The sequence below is a fragment of the Populus trichocarpa genome, chromosome 6 (genome assembly GCF_000002775.5).
Source record: "Populus trichocarpa isolate Nisqually-1 chromosome 6, P.trichocarpa_v4.1, whole genome shotgun sequence".
Taxonomy (NCBI): domain Eukaryota; kingdom Viridiplantae; phylum Streptophyta; class Magnoliopsida; order Malpighiales; family Salicaceae; genus Populus; species Populus trichocarpa.
In genome coordinates, this window is record NC_037290.2 from 10388093 (window position 1) to 10411824 (window position 23732).

The 23732-nt window shown below is 32.2% G+C and overlaps 1 protein-coding gene and 1 pseudogene across 1 annotated transcript; one reads left to right on the top strand and one right to left on the bottom strand.

Moving 5' to 3' along the window:
- Positions 1-14269: 14269 nt before the first annotated feature.
- LOC112327884 (serine/threonine-protein kinase-like protein CCR1) lies at positions 14270-16879 on the top strand (annotated as a pseudogene).
- A 3352-nt stretch (positions 16880-20231) lies between these two features.
- On the bottom strand, positions 20232-22358 carry LOC18100198 (putative serine/threonine-protein kinase). Its single transcript, XM_006381397.3, has 6 exons — positions 22075-22358; positions 21783-21898; positions 21469-21685; positions 21126-21363; positions 20874-21024; positions 20232-20778 (listed from the first exon to the last, which is right to left on the bottom strand). The coding sequence occupies exons 1-6, from the start codon at positions 22154-22156 to the stop codon at positions 20452-20454; spliced, it is 1131 nt and encodes a 376-aa protein (XP_006381459.1). The 5' UTR covers positions 22157-22358; the 3' UTR covers positions 20232-20451.
- Positions 22359-23732: the final 1374 nt, after the last annotated feature.

The window sequence follows — 23732 nt, forward strand, 5'->3', positions numbered from 1 at the left end:
CCAGTGGTTTGGTCGCCAATCTCCAGCAGATTGGCCCCTGTTTTGGGGAGTGAAACGGTTGTTGTGGGGACGCCAATTACCTCTAGAGTGACCCTTGTTGCGGCTGAAGTTGGGGCTGTGATGAGACATAGCATGGTGTGCAGAAAACTGTGGTGTTGGCAGCAGAGGTGGCTGCTACGGCAGAGAAGAAGAAGACAGCAGAGAAGGAGCGGCAACCATGGAATGGAAAGAGTTCTTGTGCAGAAATTCATGGGTAAGAAGGTGGCTGTGAAGATCAGCATAGGATAGCGGTTCTGCCTTGGTTATGAGACTCGTTACCAAGTCTTTGAACTCACCACGAAGGCCATGAAACACATAAAGATTGAAATCTTCAAGAGACATGGGGCGACCAGCAGCAGCCAATTCGTCAAATAACGATTTGGCTTGCTGCATGTATAGACTAACCGATGACTCACCTTGCCGAAGGTCTTGAAAGGAGCCATGGAGTTGCATGATGAGAGAATTAGACGGAGAGGCAAGCGCTTTCTCAAGAGTGCGCCAAACACAATGCGAAGTAGAACAATCTACCACGAGATGCAACACATCCACGGAGAGAGAGGAGAGCAAAGCACTCAAAATAAGTTGATCATGTTGCTTCCAACGAAGAAAAGAAGGGCTGATGATGGAGGAAGAACCAGCAGAGCTGTCAAAAATATGAGATGGAGGACACGGCACGGAACCGTCAACAAAGTGAAAAACACCTTGACCAAGAAGATATGGCTTCATCTGCATTCTCCAATAGAGATAATTTGTGTTCGTAAGTTTTAGCGAAACAACTTGGTGAGTGTTCGCTAAAGGAACAATAATTGTAGCGTGAGTTCCCATGAGAGGTAAAGGAACGGCAGGGACTTGGGAGGAAGAATCAGAGACAAGCTCTGCAGGTGGAGGCTGCTGTGGGGAAGAAAGGGCGTCAGCGGCAGCAGCTTGGGGAGGGCTGGCCGGCTGTGCTGCACTACCTGTGGAGAGGGAGAAGTCGGCGGCAGCAGTAGAATCCATGTAGAGAAAGTAAAGAGAGGGCCGACTGCAAAGAGAGGAAGGGAGAAAAGAGTTCTGACGGCAGAAGGCTCTGATACCAAGTTGAGAATAATTGGGAGGCTTAACCTAATGGTTAGCCAACCCTTTCTATATATATAGGTAGGGCAATATACAATAGTAATGGTGGAGGTTACCACACAAGAGTATGTCTACAATATTTTCTATATACAATATTTCCTATATAAGTACATTCTATAATAAGCATACGAAGGTCTTTTGTCTTACCACCTTGAACTTGGAAAAAATCTTGACACATAAAATGTATTATAGGTGTAAGGCAAAGAGTCGCATCTCACTATGTAGCAATTGTTGATGCATGGAAGCACAATAATTTCATGCATAAGAATTAAATCTTGAATGAGTTGGACAATATATTATGGTATGAGTATGACTTGAAACAACGAGCATCACCAAATGATCTATTAGAGATACTAATTAGGCCTATTACAAGATTTGAAACTAAGAGGATCTAAGATGAATTGATTGTACTGATTCTGGATATTTGGGTTAACAGGTTGTAAATCTATTAGGCTAGATCTTTGTGTACTGTTTGGGACATATCTAAAGCTACAAGAAAATTCTTATTACAATTCTAGTTGAGCTGGAAACTAGATATCTAAAGATTTTTATCCATATATGATAGGCCTAGCAATTTATCCAGACGAGAGAGAACTACGTGTTTGAAGTCAGGCTAGAAGTTGTTGTGTATGAATTGCATTAGTTTCCTAATTGATTTAAGATTATTTTTTCATGTTTTATTTAGAACTTTTTTATTATTTTTCTAGCATTATTTTAGTTTTTACCTGTTATAAATAAGGTTATTTAACTTGTATTTAAGTTTTTTTTAGGGATATAATTTGATTTCAGAATAATCTATTGTGTGATTATGAATTGTTTAGAAAGTTTTTACCTGTTATAAGTAGGTTATTTAATTTGTATTTAAGTTTTTTTTAGGGATAAACTTTGATTTTAGAATAATCTATTGTGTGATTATGAATTGTTTGGAAAGTTTTTACCTGTTATAAATAGGGTTATTTAATTTGTATTTAAGATTTTCTTAGAGATAGACTTTGATTTCAGAATAATCTATTATGTGATTATGAAATGATTCTTTTATTTTGGTTTTTCATTAAAATATTCTGACTTATCAAATAATTAACCAAATTTCGTAGCATCTTCTATAATTCTCATTCATTGTTTTTATAGGTGTTAGGTAGGGGTTTGATTTCTATAGTCTTCATGTCTCGGTACAGGTTATCGTTGTGTCAAGTTCATTCATAAGCCCGAATTTAGCTTTTTTGGAAATGATCAATTTGATTGTGGGTTTATAGATTTTTATATCCACGAGGTTTGTATTGGTTGGTATTAGAGTAAGACTCTAAAATCAGGTTATATCCCTTTATCTTTTAGTTTTTAAGTTATTTCATCATTATTGTAATTCCATCTAGACTTACAACATAATATAAAAAAAGGTAGATTATTTGCATTCTGTAGTTTACAATTTAAAAAAAAAAAGAAAAAGATCAAAATTATAAAATCAGGTTAATATATCTTTTGAAAACGAGTCAACATCCAAGTACGTTGATGATTCGAGGACCAATTATTTTGAAGAGAAGAGGAATGATGTGAATCAACGAGCATTACCAAAAGATCCATTAGAGGCACTAATTGGACCTATTATAAGGTTTGAGATTAAGAGGATCCAAGAGGAATTGATTATATTGATTCTAGATATTTAGGTTAACAAGTCGCAAATTTATCAAACTAGACCTTTATATGCTATTTGAGACATTTGAATCTATAAGAAACATTTTGCTACAATTCTAGTTAGTAGGGAAATTAGACTTCTCAAGCTTTCCATCCATATATGGTAAGCTCATTAATTCATCTAGATAAAAGAGAACGATGTGTTTGAATTCAGGCCATAAGTTGTTGTGCAGGAATTGCATTAATTTCTTAGTTGCTTCGTGATTCTTTTTTCTATTTTATTTAGAAATTTTTATTATTATTTTTTCAGCATTGTTTAGGGTTATTTAGCTTGTATTTATTTTTTTTTTGTTTTGCTACATACTTTGATTTTAGAATAATATATTTTGTGGTTAGTAGAGGATTATCTTATTTTGGTTCTTCATTGAACTACTTTAACTTATTGAATAATTAACCAAGTTTTATGACATTTTCTATACTTTTTATTCACATCTCTTTTTAGGTTTTGGATGGGAGTTCTGTTACTATAGTTTTGATTTTTCGGTACAGGTTATCGTTATGTTAAGTTCAACCACAAGCCTGCATTTAGGTTTCTTGGAAATAGTCGATTTGGCTGTGAATTTTTGAATCTTTATATCTACGGGATTTACATTAATATAACTATATAAATAGTTCTAAAGATTTATAAGAATCCTTGGATCAAAAGTCTGGGCTGATGATGTTATTTAAAAAAAAAATTAATAGTCAATAAATTTCTTCATTTTAGGATGATAAATTCAAAAATAATGATGAGTCAAGTTCAAAAGATTCATGTTATTATATTCTTGCTGAGAGAATAGTTATAAGTGAAATGGCCATTATTATTGAAAAATTACAATTATATTAGAAAGATTTCAAGAAGTAATTTAAACATAAATGAAATGAGATTAGAGTTGAAAATCTCATTTTTAAGGGTAGAATAAGGTAGTAAGTTGCTCAAAAGTAGATGAAGATCATCCTCAATATCCAAGGGAAAAAGTGGCAATATATATATATATATATATATATATATATATATATATATATATTGGCTATTAAAAGAACATACATAATCTATTTTTGTAACAATAATTTGTTGGACTTAACGTACATTAATCCCTTTGTGAAATCATGTTTGCTTTAGAGTTTAGAGTCCAAAATTATTTTACTGAAGTTCTACGTGATAAGAAAACCTTCCAGGTTTGATTTGGAAATTGCAGATGAACATTATTCGTGATTGGAGAAATTCGGACTGGAAATTGGGAAAACAAAGAACACGAAAGAAAATTAAACGCGATGTGATTTGTCTCAATAAAAATACGGACAACTAGTTAGGTTCACCAACAAAATTAAGTTATATGATATGATCGGCTGACTCAATTCAACACTATACTACATAGATTGAGAGAGAGACACACTGAATCTTATACTAATCATCATCTTCCCCACCCTCAGCCTCCTCCTCGGTAATAGTCTCCAGAGCAGGAGAACTGGAAGTCTTACGCAGAGAAATGAACAGTGCTGGCGTGACCTCAATCCAAGAACTCAAATCTTTGATCTCCTTTTCCATTGTAGAAGACAAGTCCTTCCTGCAAGGCTTAAAGCAGTAAATGGTCACTTGGAAACAAGAAACCTGTTAAAATGGAATTAGCTAGGAATTCAAGCTAAGATCTTAATGGAGATGCTACTTCTTGTTTGCCTCAGCAAGAAGGGTTTGCTTTGTTACTTTGAGATTGCTGAGGGCTTTAGCTGAGGGAAGAACTTGGGCGGTGGCTAAGATTGGTTTGAGAATTGAGAGCTGAGTGGTGGAGTTAGAGGTGGAGGAGCTGCCACTTTATACTATCAAGCATCAACAATAATGAAATGAAAAGAATTCTAGGTTAGGTAACGCGTAAACATTCAACAAGTTCTGTTACGCACTCACTCGCCACTTACTTACCTCCACGTGAGAAACATGTAAGAGAAAATATAAAATACGAAGCACATGCGACAAAAAAGTCCGTGTCTACCAAGTAATGCTATGTTTATTTTTATATTTTAAAAATATTTTTAAATCAAAATATTAGATTTTAAATTGATTCTGTAACCTAGATTAATTAAATTAAATGAACTAAAATATTACTTTAACCGCACCAAATCCCAATTACAATTTTAGATTTGGTTAGCTAAAATCGAACCAATTGTCATTTACATAAACATATAAATTTTTATTTTTTTATTTTTTTATTTCCTTTGTAAACCTCTCACTGCTCAATAACGATGTTAGAGCTAAACATATTTTTATATTTATTTCAATTCCGGTTAATAAACTTACTACATCATCAATTACTAGTTAATTTAGAATATAAAATAAATATTAAATCTCCAAGAGTCATTGAATGAATTATTGTAAACTAACTATTGACCTTCAATTAAGCCAATTTTACAAATATAAAGTGTCATTGAATGAATTATTATTGATACTATAAAAATTTAAATAATTGAGACAAATACAGAGACAAAATAATAGGCCAAGACCCATAATTTGCTCTCAACAATAATAATAAGTGGATTCAATATATATGTATAACGCGCGTGTGTAAGTTATTAAATAACAAGAGTTTCTCTTTTGTTTAAGTAAAAAAAATCTTAAAATATATTTAAAAAAATATATTAGTTTAAACTAGAAATTTAAAATCTAATAAACTCCTTGTGAGTATGTCATGCAGCCAAAGCTCGTCTTCCTATGTTTCTCATTACTTTCTTCCGTTATCATCTCTAATTAGCGAGAATTTAAAGGCATTTGAGGATAAATGACAAGGAGTAAGAGTTAGATGATCATATAAATTTTTAATTTTCTTGAAATTTATAAAATTCAAACTAATAATTTATAAAAATAAATTTAAAATATAATCAAACAGATATATAATTATTACGTTTTAACTGGATTATTCTATTTTATTTCTTAGAGAGAAAAGAATTTAAATCAAAATACTTAATATCATGGTGATATATTCATACAAACTTCTACTCCATAAACCATAAACAGTCAAATAAAATTCAATACACGAAATAAATTGACTACGAGCAACCGCTATTATGATTTTGTAGCGATATCTTTAGATATAAGAGAGTGAGAGAAAAAAGTAACGCGTAAACATTGTTTATTTAAGAAGTTCCGACCACTCACAGATACTAAGCTACTATGATGATTTGTTTAATGGAAAATAATCACGTGGAAACAAAAAAAAAAAAAAAAAAAACGTTTCTCATGGCATTGGTTGTGGAGCCCGGTGTCGCTGGGAATGATTTGCTTAATGGAAAAAAGATCTCCTTAATCCAAGGCCACGAAAGAGTGGCATCACTGTAGGCCTATTGATAAATAAAATAAAATAAAAATGTTTTGAGTTCCACATCCTCGATAAAATAAGTATTTTAGTTGAATAAAAAAACAAAGTAATTGAGTTAATTATAACTTAATCTTAGAACGTTTATTTATTGGAAAGTTTTTTTTTTAAAAAATGAATTCTGGAAAAGTGAATTCCGGAAAAGTGAATTATTTTCTGGTGTTTGGTAGTATAATGAAAACTAAATTGAAAAGCACTTTCCAGTGTTTGGTTATGTCATGAAAAATAAACTGAAAAATAACTTATTAATGTTTTATTTTTCTCAAGTTTATTAAAATAATGAGGAACAAATCTTAAAAATTAAAAATTTGAATGAGAATGAAATTGAAAAAATATATAATTTCATAAATTATCTCAAATAAAATAAATAATAATCAAAATAATAGAAATCAAATCTAAAAAATTAAAAAAATAAAAGATGAAGAAATTAAAATAATAATAATTAACATTTCATAAATTATTTCAAATAAAATATGTAACAATCAAAAGAACGAGGACCAAATTTGATACATAAAAAATTTCAATAAAAAATAATAAGGGAAAAGCAAATAATAATTATAAAAATAAAGACAAAAAAAAAAATAATTTAATATTTTATCTTTAAAATATATTTAATCAATTCTTATATTTTCATATCGTCTTTTTTAGTGGGTGAAATGTTGAGTTACACCAAGTTTTTCTTTAATTTTTTTCCTAACTTGATTATAAAAAATGGTCAAAAATATTAAATATTTTTTAAATTAGAGACACTAAATTATTTGTTTCATAAAAAAACAAGGGCTGGGCTATAATAAACTTGATATTATTGGATGAGTAGGCTCATCATTAGTTTACTACCATAAGAATTATGTGAAATCTGTAATAAGATTGGGGTTATAATATATCAACTATTTTGTCATGTTTTAGAATAATAATATGTAGTAAAAGTTATATTTTTGAAGTACGACATTGTCAAATTAGGTTATTTCATCAAATATTTTTTATCATATATCAATTCAACAATTTTTTTAATTTACTATGCTAATTGCCCAATTTATCCGTAATTTCTGCCATCAGTGTTCTTTGTTTTTTTCAATTATTATTAAAGAAAAGCTAGAAAAACATTGTTGCAGTCTATAATGTTTTAGAAGTGGAGGGAAAGTGTTTTTTCAATACTTTAGTTTTTTACTAGATAAGTGGCATGTACCATGGACACAATTTTTCCTAATGTAAAAAAAAAAATTAGTTAATGTCAGTGTTTTTAAAAAAGTAAAAAAAAGATGAGATCAAGATTATTTACTTAATAGGGTTCAATAAACCTAATTAATTTAATAATATGATTTTAAAAAAGACATCATAAATAACATTAACAAAAAAAGGCAATAATTAATTATACTCAGCAGGAAAATAAAGAAAAGTCCATCAAAGTCCTTCGTTGCTTTGTCGTGGACACTGCTCAACCACTAGAAATAGCTTAACGAGACGGTTTAAACACAATTGCGAAAAACTTCATGTCAATATTAAAAAAGGTTGCACGCGCTGTTAGAAAGAAAACAAATCAAGATATCATGAGAGGAGTATCTCATCCTTAATATTTAATAAATTAATTTAATTTAATTTTTGAAAAATAAATAAAAAGGCTAAAGTTAGTCAAGAAAGATAAATAAAAAAAATCTAAGATAACTTAGGTCATTATCAATATTAATGAAAAACTTTGTAGAAAACAAATAAAAAAATAACGGCGTTCAATCTTTAATTAAATAATTTTGAGGGATGAAACTAAAAAATCATGAGCTTAAAAATAGAGAGAAAAAATACAAGCAACCTCGGGTGAATTTTCAAAACCTGTGTTAATCTTCTAAACTCGCAACTCGTAAAATCTTAGGCTCGGATTCAATCAAGAAGCTCAATTTCCAATAAATTAAATATTGGAGCATGAAACCTGGAAAAAAAGGATCAATCTCGAATAATAAGAATCAAATTAGTAGAAAAAAACTTAAAAGGGATGAAATAGTAAAAAAAAAATAAACTTTTTAAAAAATCATCTCAAATAAAATAAATATCAATTAAAAGAATAAGGATTAAATATGAATGATAAAAAAAAATTGAAGGAGGATGATATTGAAAACAAATTCAATTTCATAAATCATATCTAATAAATCAAATAGTAATAAAAAGAACATAAAATAAATATAAAGAAATAACAAAGTGAATGGTTGCTTTTATTGCAAGGTCAATGCAGAAATCGAGAAGGAGAGAGGAAAAGAAGAAAAAAAATAAAGGATCGGAAGCGCTAGACCAGACATCCGTTTGTAACATGCATCACACCTAGACGGAATGAAAGCCAAGATGAATCTAAAGCCACCATATGACCACCACATAGAGTCCCATGTTTTGCTCAAAGGGTGATAGGACATTTCATACTTTGACGCTTACGCGCCACGCACATGCTAGTTTTTTTTTTAAAAAAATAATATTCATGCTAGGTCAATTACCAAACAACTCCTTTAATAACCACTTTATTACCACAAAAAAAAAAAAACTCAATGTAAAAAGACGCAAAGGCTCTTAAACCTAAGCTATAAAAATTTTGACTTTAATGGTAAATGCATAATTTAGTTGTTTTAAAAAAATAAAAACATGATAAAGCCTCTAGATTTAGGTTTATGAAAATTTTCTTTTAAGAGTGATTTAGTAATTTTATTTTGTTGAATAAATGTGTAACAACCTTATTGTCCCTGTCTTATCATAATTTTTTTTTTGATCAATTGGAAAAGACTATTCTACCTCCATGCAAGGTTTGATAATATTGAAGTGAAGGACAAAATCATCACTTTACTATTATATTATAATATATAGTAAATTAATATATAGTAAATTCACTATTAGTTCATAATGTTTGGGCTAAGCACTTAAAGGGTTTTTTTTTAATAATTATTCTTGTATTGATTAAGTTTGTTTGTTTTTTACTTTTGTGAAATAGTTTAGATTTCAAACTCTTGAGTCATTTTGGGTTAGATTTTAACTCAAAGCAACATTCTTAATAAAATTCAAGAAAAAAAATGAAATCTTGGCGTGAGATACAAATATGAAGATTATTCCATGGAGTATTGAGGATAAAAAAGAAAATCACCTAAAAGAGAAAAGAAATAATTGTAAATGGGTAGATGAACAAAACATTAAAGGTGTGATTAAATCATTGTAGCCACACCCACAAAATACTTTTCACTAGAATATTGTTTTGTGTTTTTTTTTAATTTCATTCTTTAACAGTCCAATTTTTTTTTCAATTTCATCATTTAATATTAAGTTATTTTGGACATTGTGTTCCATAATTTTTTTATTTTTCTTTATGTTAGGTTATATAACAATCTGATGGATTTAGTTTTTTTTCCCTCAATTTCATTTTTCAACATTAGATTTGTTGGAAGTGGGGCTTTGTAATTTTTTTAATTTGTTTTCTATTAATTTATCTTGATCTCATGACTCATGTCACTAGTTTAACAAGTAAACTTGAATTGACTCGGGTCATTTTGTTTTACTTTTTTTAATTGATTTTTTTATTTTATTTTTCAACACTAGATTGGTAAAAAAATTAGGCTTCATTTTGTTTTTTGCTTTTTTATAGGATTATCCCGATCTCATGATCCAGATTGTAGGTTTGATAATTTAACCTAGGTTGATTAGATTCTTTTTTTTTTGTCCTTTTCTAATTATTATTTTTTTAATTTCACTCTTCAACAGCTTAATCTTCTTTTTTTATTTAGTTATTTTTTTTAATTTAATCCTTAAATATTATGTTGTTTGGGAATTGAACTTCGTAATTTTTTTCAACGTGCTTTTGGAAAAGTTTTATTGGTTTTCAATTTAATCTTTCAATCCAAATTGATGATATTATATTTTTCGATTTGGTCCTCATTGTTTTGATTTCTAATTTTTTTCTTCTTGGTCATTTTGTAAAAGTTATTATTATTTTCAATTTCACCCTTCAATCAAAATTTTATTTTTATTATTTATGCCAATTTTGATCCTCATTCTTTTTATTTTTTTGGTCCTTCTACTAAATTGATTTTTCTTTTTAATTTCACCATTCAATCAAATATAAAACTTAATCCTTTTGTATAATTGAAATTCTTTTTTTTTTCCATCCTTCAATATTTGATTATTTGAGAATTAAACTTTATAATTTTTTCAGATAAGGTGATTTGGGTCTGATGATCTTGGTTACAAGTTTGAAAAGTTAAAATGATTTTTTTTTAAAGGAAGGACTTATAATGCTATTTAATATTTTTTTTATCGGGCTATTCTAATCTCATGACCGAGATCGCGAGTTAGCAGGATAGCCGGGTTGGCTCGACCTTGATTACTAGGGTTATATATTTATCATGTTAACTCGAGTTGATAAAATTCAAATTTTTTATGTTTTTTTACTATATTTTATTCTTATGTATATAATGGGCTATGAATTAAAATATATAGCTTGTTTTTTTTTGAAAAAATATTTTTTTCTTTCTTCTTAAATTGGATCTATTTATAATTATTTTTTTATTTAATTAAAATAAAACTAATTATAACTATCTCATATATATTTTTTCAAAACTTTTTTTGAGCGTCATTTTGTTTTTTGTTTTATTAAAATAGTGTGGCCTTGAAGGAAAGCTCGGGCACCGAGGTTGGTGTTCTTCTAATTGGCTACATAGACGACCTATCGTCTACAATATAAATTAAATAACACATTGCAGAACGTAGTTTTAGATCCTCGCCACTCTTTTGTAACTTATTTCTGCTGCCTCTCTTCTTCTCCCTGGTTCCTTTTTTGTTTTAATTAACTAGATCCAGATGCGCGGCAAAAATGAGTTAATTTTAATCCACCAACAAGACACCAAATAAAATATAAACGTATAGATATTAAATAAGAAAAATATATAATTAAATAATCTAAATTAAATAGAAAAGACTAATCTGCAAGATTTACACCATGTTGGCTGCATATCTAGGCGTTGGTGCATTTATGAACTCATTGGGCAGCTGGATTAATTAACATGGCCTTTCAGCTAAAGTCAGAGTAGTGCTGCAATGGAACTTCAACATGGCAATGCAGAGGTAGTGATCAGTTGAATCCCCAAAGAACCAAAAAAGAAATAAGGATCCAAATGGGGAGGATTACTGGAAGGCTTGTGAATCTTCATCATGTTCCTCGTGGCCCTCTTCGGCTATCGGCTCCAAACGGGGAGCATTTGAAGGCTTCCGGGGATAAATGATTGGAGCTGGAGCCACCTCAATCCAAGAACGTGAACCGCTAACCTCCTTAGCCATTGAATTTTGAAGCAAAGTAGCAGTAGTCGTTTGTATTCAGGCAAAATTGCTGGCAATATTTGTCCCTCTTTACCAATCAACGGAGGAAGAGAGACAAATCTTAGAGCTGAAAAGGAGAATCTTTTTACCAAGAGGGTTTTTGCTTTTCCTGAATTGAGATGCTGAGGTCCTTTTATAATGTGGCAAACAATCAAACAGTTGGTGGTGGTGTGCGAGCCCATGTGGACAATGTCCACAACAAATGCCTAAAAACCTGGGAAGTTAGCGAAATATAAGCGCATCTCACAACGAACATTCCAGAATTTGTGGAGTGAGGGAATGCGCCACGTAACACCACTTCCAAGAAAACAAACCTGCCACCAATTCGATGGAGGCAGTGCTGTTGGAAAATTTGTTTTGAAAATACGGTTATTAAAGGAATTATACTAACAATAAAAAAGTTTAGAGTCAGCTTATATAAACATTATGTTAATTTAATATTCTAATCATTTAGCAATACCTTCGCTTGGTAGGCGAGTTGGTGAGGCCTAAGATCATGGGTTCGAATGCTGCCAGATGATTTTGTCCTTTATTTTTTATTTTTTTATAATTCATTCCTTTTTTGTTGCTGGTAAATTTTATGTTTAGACTATTATGTTACCATACTAAATTTTATAATTTCAGAAAATATTCTTTAGAACTTCTTTCTCTTGGACTTTTTTTATTTTATCTAATTTTATTATTTAATATTGATTTTTGTTGAGTTTATTTTATTTTATTTTATTTTTGTTTTTCAATATTTGATTGATTTTAAATTGATCTTCATATTTTTTTTTATTATATAATTAAATTAAAAAAATATTATTGAACTAAGTGGAATGCATGACTCGTGTCACAGATTTGATAGATTGACCTGAATATATTTTCGTTCAAGTTATCTTTAGATCCAAACACGTGAGCTCTTTTTTTCTTTTGAAATAACAAAAAAAAAAATTGTTATCAATTAAATTATTAATGAAACTCCATTTGTGATGCCCTAATCAACAAATATCTAAACATTACGAGGGGGGACGTCGTGTAAGAAAACATTCTTCACGTCTCTCACTTATTGTTCAAAAATAATTTTATTTAGTTTTCAAACTCTTTTTTTTTTTCATGATTACATCTTTTTAGAACCAATTTAAAGAATAATTTATTCAAATTTATTGATCAAGAACAAAATTAAAAGAAAGAATATCAGTGCGGAGAAGGCGCTGAAAATAGATGGTGGTTTCAAAGTTATCATGAAAAGTTCAATTTAGTCCTCAAACTTTTCAAATTATACCCATTCAGTTCCTTTATTTTTTTACAATTCAAATTTGATACTAGAGTTCATTTTTATTATTTTTAGTCTCTGACTTGAGAAAGGAAAGAGAGAAAACACTAAATTTTGATTATAGATAGAGAAAATAGAGGTTGACATCGATTTCGAACACCAAAATGATCGATATTGGTGTCAATTTGATAAGGAGTGTTCCACTTTGTAATAAAACACTAGTAATGCCTCATCCTTACCATTGAGTTTTTTTTTTTAATCTATTTTTATTTAGTTATATGTCAATTAAAATAGATATTTATAACAAAGATAATGATTGGTTAAAATAGATACAATGTCCACCCTAATTGTTTTTCTAAAATAAAATAGATGTCTAGACAAACAACATGTTCAAATTTCAACCACCTATGATTATCATAAAGCTAGGGCCAAGTTTTTTAACCTTTAAATCCCAAGTATTAACTTAAAAATACACTATAAATATTTATACATCCATTTCTAAATTTAAAACACTTTTTAATCAGTTTAAAAATCATAAATAAATCAAACCAAAATAAATTTTATATGCTTCAATCTACTTTTTCCTATATGTTTAAAAGATAAAAATCATTTCCGTTAAATTCTTTTATTTAAAAAGAACTTATTGACATTAGAATCGAGATTTTGTGGTTAAAATATAACAAACTGAACATACTATCTCATTAATCTCTTATAATAACTTTTTCTTTTTTCTTTGAACATATAGGGACTGAGACGTTACATAAAAGATATTTAGGATTGAAATATAAAAAACTAAAATAACATGGATCAAAGAGAAGTTTTTTGAGCTTTTTGAACAGTGAAGATGAAAAGATGTTTTTTTTTTGTTAAATTTAATTTTTATTCTTTTAAATTTTTAACTATAACATAAAATTTTATTTCATGACATTGATTTTTAATTTAATATTAAAATATTTTTTGACACTTTGCAAGCATGGAAATTGAGAGAGAGAAAAAATCTTGATACATAAAATTACGGTAATATAAGAGCGAGGATGAAATTGTAAATAAATAAAGTGTGATAACCGAAAATAAAAGACAACAGAAATAAACATCGCAGTGCAGAGTGATTTCTCTGTTGGTGAACAGTGGTGGGTGTATTGAGTATAATAAAAATACCAATTTATTAGGAATTATAAATAGTAGTTAGTAATTTACTTCAATAAACAAGGTTGCGTGTAAAATTGTGAATTTAAAGAAATTTAATTTAACACTTAGTTTATTACTGTAGCACTGGTTTTTTTTACTTGAAAATATAATTAAATAAAATTTTTTATTTTTTAAAATTTATTTTTAATATTAATATATCAAAATAATCTATAAAAAATTTTAAATAGATTTTTATAAAATCATTTTCTAACGGAAAAAACAAATTGTTCTAATTCCAACAAGTGAGACTGAGAGTACATTTTTCAAGTTCTAATGGTCTGATCTACCAACAAACAGAACCATAAAAATGGCGACGACACCCGCGTTTCTTTTCTTTTCGCTCTCTAGTTAACAACAACTTTACTACTACATCATCATCATCAACAACAACAACAGAATCACAGCTTAAACTCCCAGCAGCAGCTAAAATCCCAATTAGCAAGCAACCTCCAAACACAGCTCTAGTCCATGAAACTCCTGCACCTCCAAACCCGCCGCTTCACTTTCTTCAAACCATGCAATTACAATCTTTTTTCATCATCCTCTTTCTCCTCCTCCTCTCTTGTATCTCTGTATTTGAGTATGGATCCATGGCCCCTTCTCCGCCGCATTTGGCGACAATGCCTTCTTCTGCGCCATCGACGCGAGTGGCAAGCAAGATGTTATTTGTTGGATAAAGGATACAACTTTGACATCATCATCCTCCGCTTCAACATCTGCTTATTTTAGTAACTTTGGCCCCATAACAGCTTTATCCGGTGGCGAAGGACTTCTTTGTGGAGTCCTAGCTAATAATTCCCAGGTGTTCTGTTGGAGCTCAGTTTATTCAGGTCTGGATCTCGTTCCTTCAGTTTGTAAGAACACAGCTTATTCTCATATTGCGTCAGGAAAGAACCATGTCTGTGCTATTAGAGGATCTTAATATTCTGATCATAATTCAGGCACGATTGATTGTTGGAATAATATCAAGGGTGCTAGTAATAGTTTAACTTCTGTACAGGGAACGGGTGTTTTTTATGACCAATCTATTAGTAACCTCGTGTTTGATAAGGTTGTTTCTGGTGACGAGAAGGTGGGGTTGTTTGTTGGGGACCAATCAAAGATAGGTTGGGCGTTTCGTATTTATCGGAGAATTACATGGTTTTATATTCCGGGAAGGGTTCTGTTTGTGGCATCTTGCAAGGGTCTAATAATGTCAAATGTTGGGGCAATACTACTGATTCATCTTTAGCCTTGGGACCCGTTTTGAATTGTTAACTGCTGGAACTACCATTTCTGTGGGATTAGGAAGGATAATAACACAGTCGAGTGTTGGGGAAGTTTCAATTCATCTTCAATTCCAAAGGGTGGTTCTGGGTTTATGGCGATTGCTTCGTCTGATTTCACGACAAGCGGGCAGATGATTTGGTTATCAATGGCTGGTTTGCTAATGGGAGATTACCACCAGATTATAGTCCTCCTTTGGAGTTGTGCAGTCCAGGGCTATGCAGTCATCGTTCTTGGAGTGAAGGGGAGTTTGTTTTCAATGCAAGTATTTTAAATGAACCGGATTTGACAAGCATGTGTGTTAGAAATGATTTAAATATTTGTTCTGCATGTGGGTCAAATTGTTTCAAGGTTTTTTCTTGTCTAGTCCATGTACTAAGAATGCTGATAGAGTATGCACAGCTTGTTCTCTTTGCCAGAACAGTTCTTGTTGGGATGTTTGTGGGTTGCAATCATCTTCTGGGAAGCAACAGCACAACTTGCGCAGATTAGCAATCATAATTGAGTCTTCTGCTTTGGCTTTGCTGTTGATATCAGTTAGCGGGTGTATTCTTCCATGTTTGTTTGCCTCTTGAAATAAAGAAAGATCAACAAAACAGTTTAGTTCTTGTATAGGCAAACCAGAGTTGGAAACTGACATTACTTCTGAGTCATACCATCCTCAATCCATCCTTGTCCTGGGATGGCGCAAGTTTTCTGACTATCAGAGCTAAAAGAGGCCACCAATGGATTCAAAGAGTTCAATGAGCTTAGGCCTCTGGTTCAACCATGTTTTTGAAATTTTTTAACTTTAAATTAATATTTTTTTGATGTTTTTGAATCGTTTTGATGTATTAATATCAAAAATAAATTTGAAAAAATAAAAAAAATATTATTTTAATACATTTCAAAAAAAAAAAAAACACTTTGAAAAGCAATTTTTGCTATATTTTCAAACAAGCCCTCAAGAAAGCTATGGCTTTGTTTATAAAGCAGTTTTAGCAGATGGGAGACAGGTTGCAATCAAGAGGGAAAATGCTGCCCACTATAATTCACTCTAACAGCAGAGATTTTGACATGGAATTGGAGATCCTCTGCAACGTTTGACATTGCAATATTGTGAATTTGTTAGATTACGTCTCAGAAATGGGATGAAGGCTGCTTGTCTATGCATATGCCCCATGGCACGCTTCATGATCATCTCCATAGTGGGCTTTCTTCTCTGAATTGGAGCCTTAGGTTGAAGATTTTAATGCGGGCTGCAAAAGGACTTGAGTACCTTCACAAGGAAGCTGAACAACCAATTGTCTATCACAATGTCAAGACTTCGAACTTTCTTTTGGATTCTGCCTGGGGAGCACGAATAGCAGATTTTGGGCTTCTTTCAGCAAATGAAAAGGATCTTGGTGGAGACATGAAAAGATGTATACAATTTTGGAACTGTACTGCTAGAGATTCTTAGTGGAAGAAAAGGATATGATAGAGATTACACTTCACCAAATAATGTTGGTATGTGGCGACATGGTTAGAGCAAATTGTAATGGATTGATCTTGTAGTCTTCAGACAGTATCCTGACATGTTGATTGAGATTGATATGTTGAAACAGGTAACACTAATATACCTTCAGTACTGAGTAACTTCTATGCGGCAACTGTATGTTTGTCTTGAGCATTTTTGTACATCATGTTGCTTCAATACTCCTCTTCCCATTTTATTTTTGTTAGCTTTATGTTCATTTATAAATACGAAGGGGATTCAATTTTTACTCGATTCTACATGTTTTCATCTACATTGAAGTTAAAACAATAAATCTCCCTTTCTGACCACAGGACAGCACTGCCTTGTTGCAGACTAGGAAAAATTCTGATATATCAGTTGAAACTTAAATTCCAAGCCTAATATTACATGAACAAATCTGTATGCATTCGCTCATCTAAAATGGAGTCAACCTCCCATTGCATATTGATGAACAAATCTGTATGCATTCACTCATCTAAAATGGAGTCAACCTGTCATTGTGTATTGGTACTTCTCTGGTATAGAATTGATCTGCTTCTCTTTGTTTTTGCAAACAGAATTGTGACATTATAAAAAACCCAAAAAAAATGGAATCCTTTCTCCGCCACTGAAAAGGGAGGTCCATAACATAGTTTTTTCCCAAATTCAGTCTTCGTCAATGTTCCAATCAACTGCGCTACGTCTGACAATCCTTTGGTGGTCTTCGCGCTCAAATTCCTGGGAATATAAATTTAGATATATGGTCCTTCCAATTTCAGTTAATACTTGATAAGAAATATTTAAATTGCTAGCAATGGGAATTCGTTGTTTTTAGGCCATGATCACTATAGGTTAACAAATTATCCTAGCTCACATGCACGTGCAACTGAACCACATATGAGCAAACTGGGTAAGCTCTGAAACACTTAACATCCTGATGCAAAAGTCCACTGCAGATTGTGGTAGTCTTGACAGGAAGAGAAATAAAATATGGTCAAGGCAGCTCCACAGCTTTCAGAAAACAGCTTCTCATTCTCTCTCTCTTTAATTTTATCTTACGATGTCTCAATGTTTTCTCGAAAGCATTATTAACGGATGCATTGATAATTAGGTGATTAACACATCTATCCAAAATGAGGTTGATTAGCAAATGAACTATTGTATGAGCAACTTGTCAGATGTTGGATCCTATATATTAATTTTTCAGAAGTACTTTGTCATTGGCATGACTGGATCTTAGTGCTCAGGGGATATTTTCTGTGGGGTAAAATTTATTGGAGAGGATCGATTAAAATCCCCTTTATTGACAATGTTGCTTGATTGGTACGGCGAAAACAATCAACTTAGAGCAAAATCAAGGTCTGATCGACCTTGATTTGTTTCCTCGACAGGGTGGAACCATCTCTCTTTCTTTTTTCTCTTTTTTTGCAGAAACGTTTCTATAATTATCTTGATGATCTCATAAGATTGAGCTAAAAGTTGTTGATTTCATATATTCAGAACAGGAGTTTGACTCGATCTGTTTAGCGTATGATCAAGGATTTGGGAAACCTGCAAGAGTAAAAAAGGAAAAGAAGAATCCAAACCCTTACGATTATAATGGAACAGCTTAATATGTGAGAACTTAGAGATAGTAGCAAAAGCTAGAATTTTAGAAAAGAGATGAGGATGCTGGTGTGGATCCCCTGCTGCAGAAGGTAGAGAGAGTAGAATCTGAGCCAAGAAGATCACAAGACCTGTTCAAACACAAAGGTGGTTCCAACTGTTGTGAGCACTGACCTCTGGTTTCAGACAGAAGGGAAGGACCCCCGCTCTAGGGTCCTTTCATTCCTTTAAAGCATTTTCCGGAAACATAGCAGCCTTTCTATCAATTTGACATTGAATTATTCGAAGACCATTCTGCTTTAATCAGAGGATTAGTCCCTAAGAAGCCAACTTGATTGTCTGATTTCAGAAAGGAGGGGCCTATTATTTATCCATGCTTTCCTCTTGCAATGCCCTTGCAGCTTGTGGTATGGTGCTTCCAAACTGTAGGTCCTCTCCTGTCTCAGTATTTCCATGTGGTGATCAATTTTTATGGCATGCAAAATCACTTTTCTGATTTGAACTTTTTAAGTTGCAGCATGTAATGCATAGACATATTCAATCACTTTTCTGATTTGAACAAAGATATTTATCAGGTAAGGGAACTTTGATCGATCAAAAGAGGAGTTCATGTCTCGTAAGATGCGCATTCATTATCGATCATATGCCACAAGGGTTTCCTCCAATCTCATAAGAAAGTTTTAGTTTCACAGGATCAGGTGGTGTGATTGAAGCCCCTTTCAGATCATGTCAATCTAAATCATGATGAGTTAAGCTGGGCCATGTCATACTTGGAAAGCTAAACTGTGTCGTGCATTAAGGGAAACTTGAAAGCTGCAGACTTTTGGGTATGGTGGGCATCCATTTTTACGGAAGGAAACAAGAATTAATGTTCTTGGTGGAAAAGAGTCAAACCTACTGGTTTCACTGTCACATTTCCAGGCCACCAGCTTGATTTTGACACACAAACCATCATAATCAGTGAGATGAATTTCTCTGTTTAAGAAATTCGAAAATGGCAATCCATAATTTAAACATCAAATGCTTTCATTAACTTGAATCTCAGGACACACGTTGGGTCAGTTTAGGTGACGAGACACTTTTTTTTTTCTTTTGACTTTCTGTGGAGCCTGCTCCTGTCTGCTACCTAGTATTTGTTTTTCGGGGAGATCCTGAGGCTGAGACCACACCCTTGTTATTTTTTCTCTACTCCGAAGTATGAAGATACAACAAATGGCATACATCGAAGAAAGCTGTATTATTTGACATCTTTACTCCACATATTATGAAGCAAATACAATAAAATTGTTAAAGGAAGCTCCTGCTGTTCGTAGTGACGTGTAATATGTAACGTATTGCAAGTATATTTAAGAATCATATAGAGAAGGAGAAATCCATGAAGAAACTCAGATATGTCAAACATGTAGCGTGATAAAAATAATTTTAGATTCAATCAAGCTTAAATTTTATCAAATAATTCTCCAAGTTCAGTTCTATAAAGCAAACTCCATATAATCAACCGAGATCTAGAAGACATTTAAATTAGGCCTAAAAGATATTTTTGTTGATTTAATTATTTTCCTAGTTAATTTTATATTTTTATTATTTTTTGGGTTAGGTAGGTTTTTTTCTCTATATAAAAAGTTAGTGTGTTATTTTTTTTAATTATATCATTAAATTACATACTTTTAAAAAAAATATTGGAGTTTTTTTTACTTATTTCTTTATAGTTTAGAATTGTAACCTTACTGGAAACTCTAGTTTTTATCCATACTTTTTATCCATGCTATGCGGTTGCATCACTTAGTTTCCTGCTGATTCATGCCCATTCCATACTGTTTTTTCTCCAATAAGTGAAACTGATTCTATGATGGATTAATCAATCAATCTATACTCCACTGTATATATATATATATATATATATAAAGGAAGTTATCATTAATTGAGACCAATGACTACTCTATAGCATTATTTTTTCAGTAAATTCAACAGCTTGTGAAAGGGATTTTTCCTGTAGAATCACAGAAACCTTTGGTTTGACCACACAAAATCAGCATGATCCAAACAATATATGCACTAGAGTTATTATCTAGACTCCTTTGGTTAGAAATGAAAATTTTCTTGTCCTTTTTTTGAGGGGTTAAAGAACAAAAATTACAGAATCAAAAATAGCTGGTACTATGCGTGCTCGTTGAGGTTGAGCCCCTGGAAAATGTGGTCTGTGTCCTCTGGGATGAATGCTTCTGTCGTAATCTGATATCCATCAGATCAGAAAGAAGCCCTGGTTGTGAAATTTGAACGTCTCTGATGTCATTTTCGTTGGTCAGCATTTTAACCGTGGTAGACATACTTGGGCGGAGCTTGACAGTTTCTTGCACGCAAAGCAGGCCAACCATTAAGAATCGAAGTGCTTCTTCTTCTGGGAAGTCCATATGAAGAGCGGGGTCTACTATCTGCAGAAGACTGTTGCCCTTGTAGACTTCCCATGCCTGCAAATTCACACACAAAAAAGTTTCACTTCTACTTTCTAAATAAAGAAGGCTGCTTTGCATTATTGATTCATTGATTGCTCCGACGTTTTTACCTTTTGAACCAGGTAGTGTTCACCATGTTCCAAGTCAAAATCCACTACCGGTCGGCCACTGATAATTTCCAGAAGTAATACTCCGAAACTGTAAACATCCGATTTCCGTGTCATACGTCCGCTAACAGCGTATTCTGGAGCAAGGTATCCTCTTTTGCATTTCCAATCGCAAGAAACCTCGTTAGCTATACTAGCATTTGCCAAATAATCCAATCAAAGAGAGAATCAAATGCACTTAGTGATTCCACTTACAATGTCCCGGCAACATGAGTACTGACATGAGATGTATTGTCTCTGAGTGCTCTTGAAAGACCAAAATCTGACACTTTTGGTGTAAAGTTTTGATCAAGAAGTATGTTGCTAGCTTTGATATCTCGATGCAAAATACGGGGTTGGACCACATCATGAAGATAGGCAATCCCACGAGCAACTCCTAATGAAATGCCACGCCTTGCTTCCCAACTGAATTTGGCCCTGTTGTGCTCTTGTCCTATTAATCAAGAATAAAAGCCAATGAATTTTCCCAGGTTCTCTACTTTTTAAAGAGACAACAAAGAACAGAACTACGAAAACGCAAACATGGATTATTAATTACCGAGTAAAGTATGTACGAGGCTGTTGTTCTCCATGTAATCATAGACCAGATATCTTTTGGCCCCATCAACACAACATCCTCGAAGTGTAACCAGATTTTCATGTTTGATATCAGACAGTGCAGCTATCTCAGATATGAATTCTCTCTCTCCACGCATAGATTCAACTTCAACTGAAAGAACCTTCACAGCCACTACAGAACCATCCTCCAACCAACCCTTCAAAGTTGAACAAAAAATGCCACATTAGCATTACCCAGAAAAGGGAAGGGGGGGGGGAATAATTGATATGGAAGCAAAAGAAAGAATCTTTTACCTTGTACACACAACCAAAGCCACCTTCTCCAATCTTGTTAGAGGAAGAGAAGTTTTGGGTGGCAATTTCGAGTTCATTAGAAGAGAATAAGCGCAAATTGTCATGACTTTGTTCACCTGGTTTTTGTAGAGAAAGCAATCAAGAGCTGATAATAAAATGGAAGACAAGGAAAAAAGAAAGTGAGCCTGGTAGAGCACACCAAACCATATCGAGAAACCAATATGACTCGGTCAAAACAAAACCCAAATGACTACGAGCTAGGGAGAACACCAGCATCTAAAATTCGTCGTACCTGGCAAGCTGCTTCTATTATTGATGATGGTGGCTTTTGGTCCAGAGGAAAAACAACTTGAGCCACAAAAAAAGAACTTCATGCTGGGAATTAGAAAGGGATTTTGAAACTTGTGGTTCTGATTAATAAGGGAGTCTGGTATATTGGTATGGTACTAATTGATGACAATAAAAATCAGATATTTCAAAGCAACATGAGAAGGGAATTGATGGGAACACGGCAATGGCATAAACCCGTGGATTTTGACTTCAATGGATACTTGAATATTTTCAGAGGTATATTTAATCCTTTTTTTGCCTCCATTTGCGTTTTTTATATTGTTTTGCTTAATAATTTATGCAAGATGAGTAGATGAGTATGATAGGTTTAGTTGAAGAGTCTGGTGTGGTTTGCCCCACTGCAATAATCAATACCACCATTATCATGACATTTAAATCCTCCAAGGCGGCTGAGAAAAACAAATTTCCTATTTGTTCTTCATGGGAGGAAAGAAACCAAACAGTCCCGCGTATGTGTAAACAGTGCTATAAAACCCGGTTAAGATGATTAACCTTGTAATCTAGTGACCAGCCAATCAACCTAATTCATTATTTAGTTCGGTCCTAAGTTAGATCTTATCATAATTTTCATGTAAATGATAATAAATGAGCATCTAACTCTTTAAAATCTTCGCTAAATTCTCCAAGGCTATATTCATCCTGAAAGAAAAAACAAAAAAAAGATGTTGTTAGTCTCGTCTCTTGCATAATTCAATAAAGATTATTTTCCTTTTTAGCTTCTCTTGTAATTAGAGTTGCATATTTAAATAATTTCTTTTTATTTTTTTATTTTAATTGAAATTTTGTATTCATTTTCATCCTGTTCAATAAAAATTAACTTCAGCATTTATTCTATGAAGTTATCAAGGTTTCATGACCCGGATTTAGCAAGTTAACCCAAATAAATCTAGATTGATTGAACATGTTGTATTTTAATATTTTAAAAAATAAGTCATTTTGAAATATATAATTTTTTATTCAAACTATATTTTTATTCATTATCCGATTGTCTTTACATACTTAAAGTTCTTAAAGTTTGGTGAATTATATCACATCAATCTGATTTAAAATAAAATTTATTAAAAAAAGACTTGTATTAAAAAAATAATAATAATATAACTTGTAGCGTAAGCGCATACAAATAAGCTACTAGAATGAATGCATACAGAAGATTTGAATGAAATAAATGCAATGTTTTTTAATGACAGAATCACACACCCTCTTTCCATCAAAGTATACGTTGAAAGTGTCAAAGTTGAAAGCGTTTCAATTGCTAAGAACACTGTTTTACACTCCAAAATGGAGTCAGCAGCCAATCGATGATATCTTTGAACAGTCCTGGTCAAAGCAGAGTCCATGTAATGGTCCTCCGTGCACGTTGATGCGGACACGAGGTAAAATCGAAGACGCCCAGAAGTCTCGACTGAAACAATCGAGGAAGGAATCGATAGAGTTGATCTACAAATTTGAGGTCTCCAAACGTTGCTGCCTCTTGCGCTTCAAGTTGAAACCCATTTTTCTTCCTGGTAAAACTCTCCATAAATATTGCAAAGCTTCTTGGTTGTGCCCGAAGAGAGAACAAAGATTAGAATGCGTCGTTGTTGTGCCTTCTTTTAAAAG

What these genes read in the sequence shown, in the direction of transcription:
- LOC18100198 (XM_006381397.3), bottom strand. Translation starts at nt 22,156, where the DNA reads ATGAAGTTCTTTTTTTGTGGCTCAAGTTGTTTTTCCTCTGGACCAAAA. An exon ending in TAATAGAAGCAGCTTGCCAG is followed by an intron (nt 21,899 to 22,074) that starts GTACGACGAATT and finishes TACAAAAACCAG; the next exon opens with GTGAACAAAGTCATGACAAT. An exon ending in CCTCGTACATACTTTACTCG is followed by an intron (nt 21,364 to 21,468) that starts GTAATTAATAAT and finishes CTTGATTAATAG; the next exon opens with GACAAGAGCACAACAGGGCC.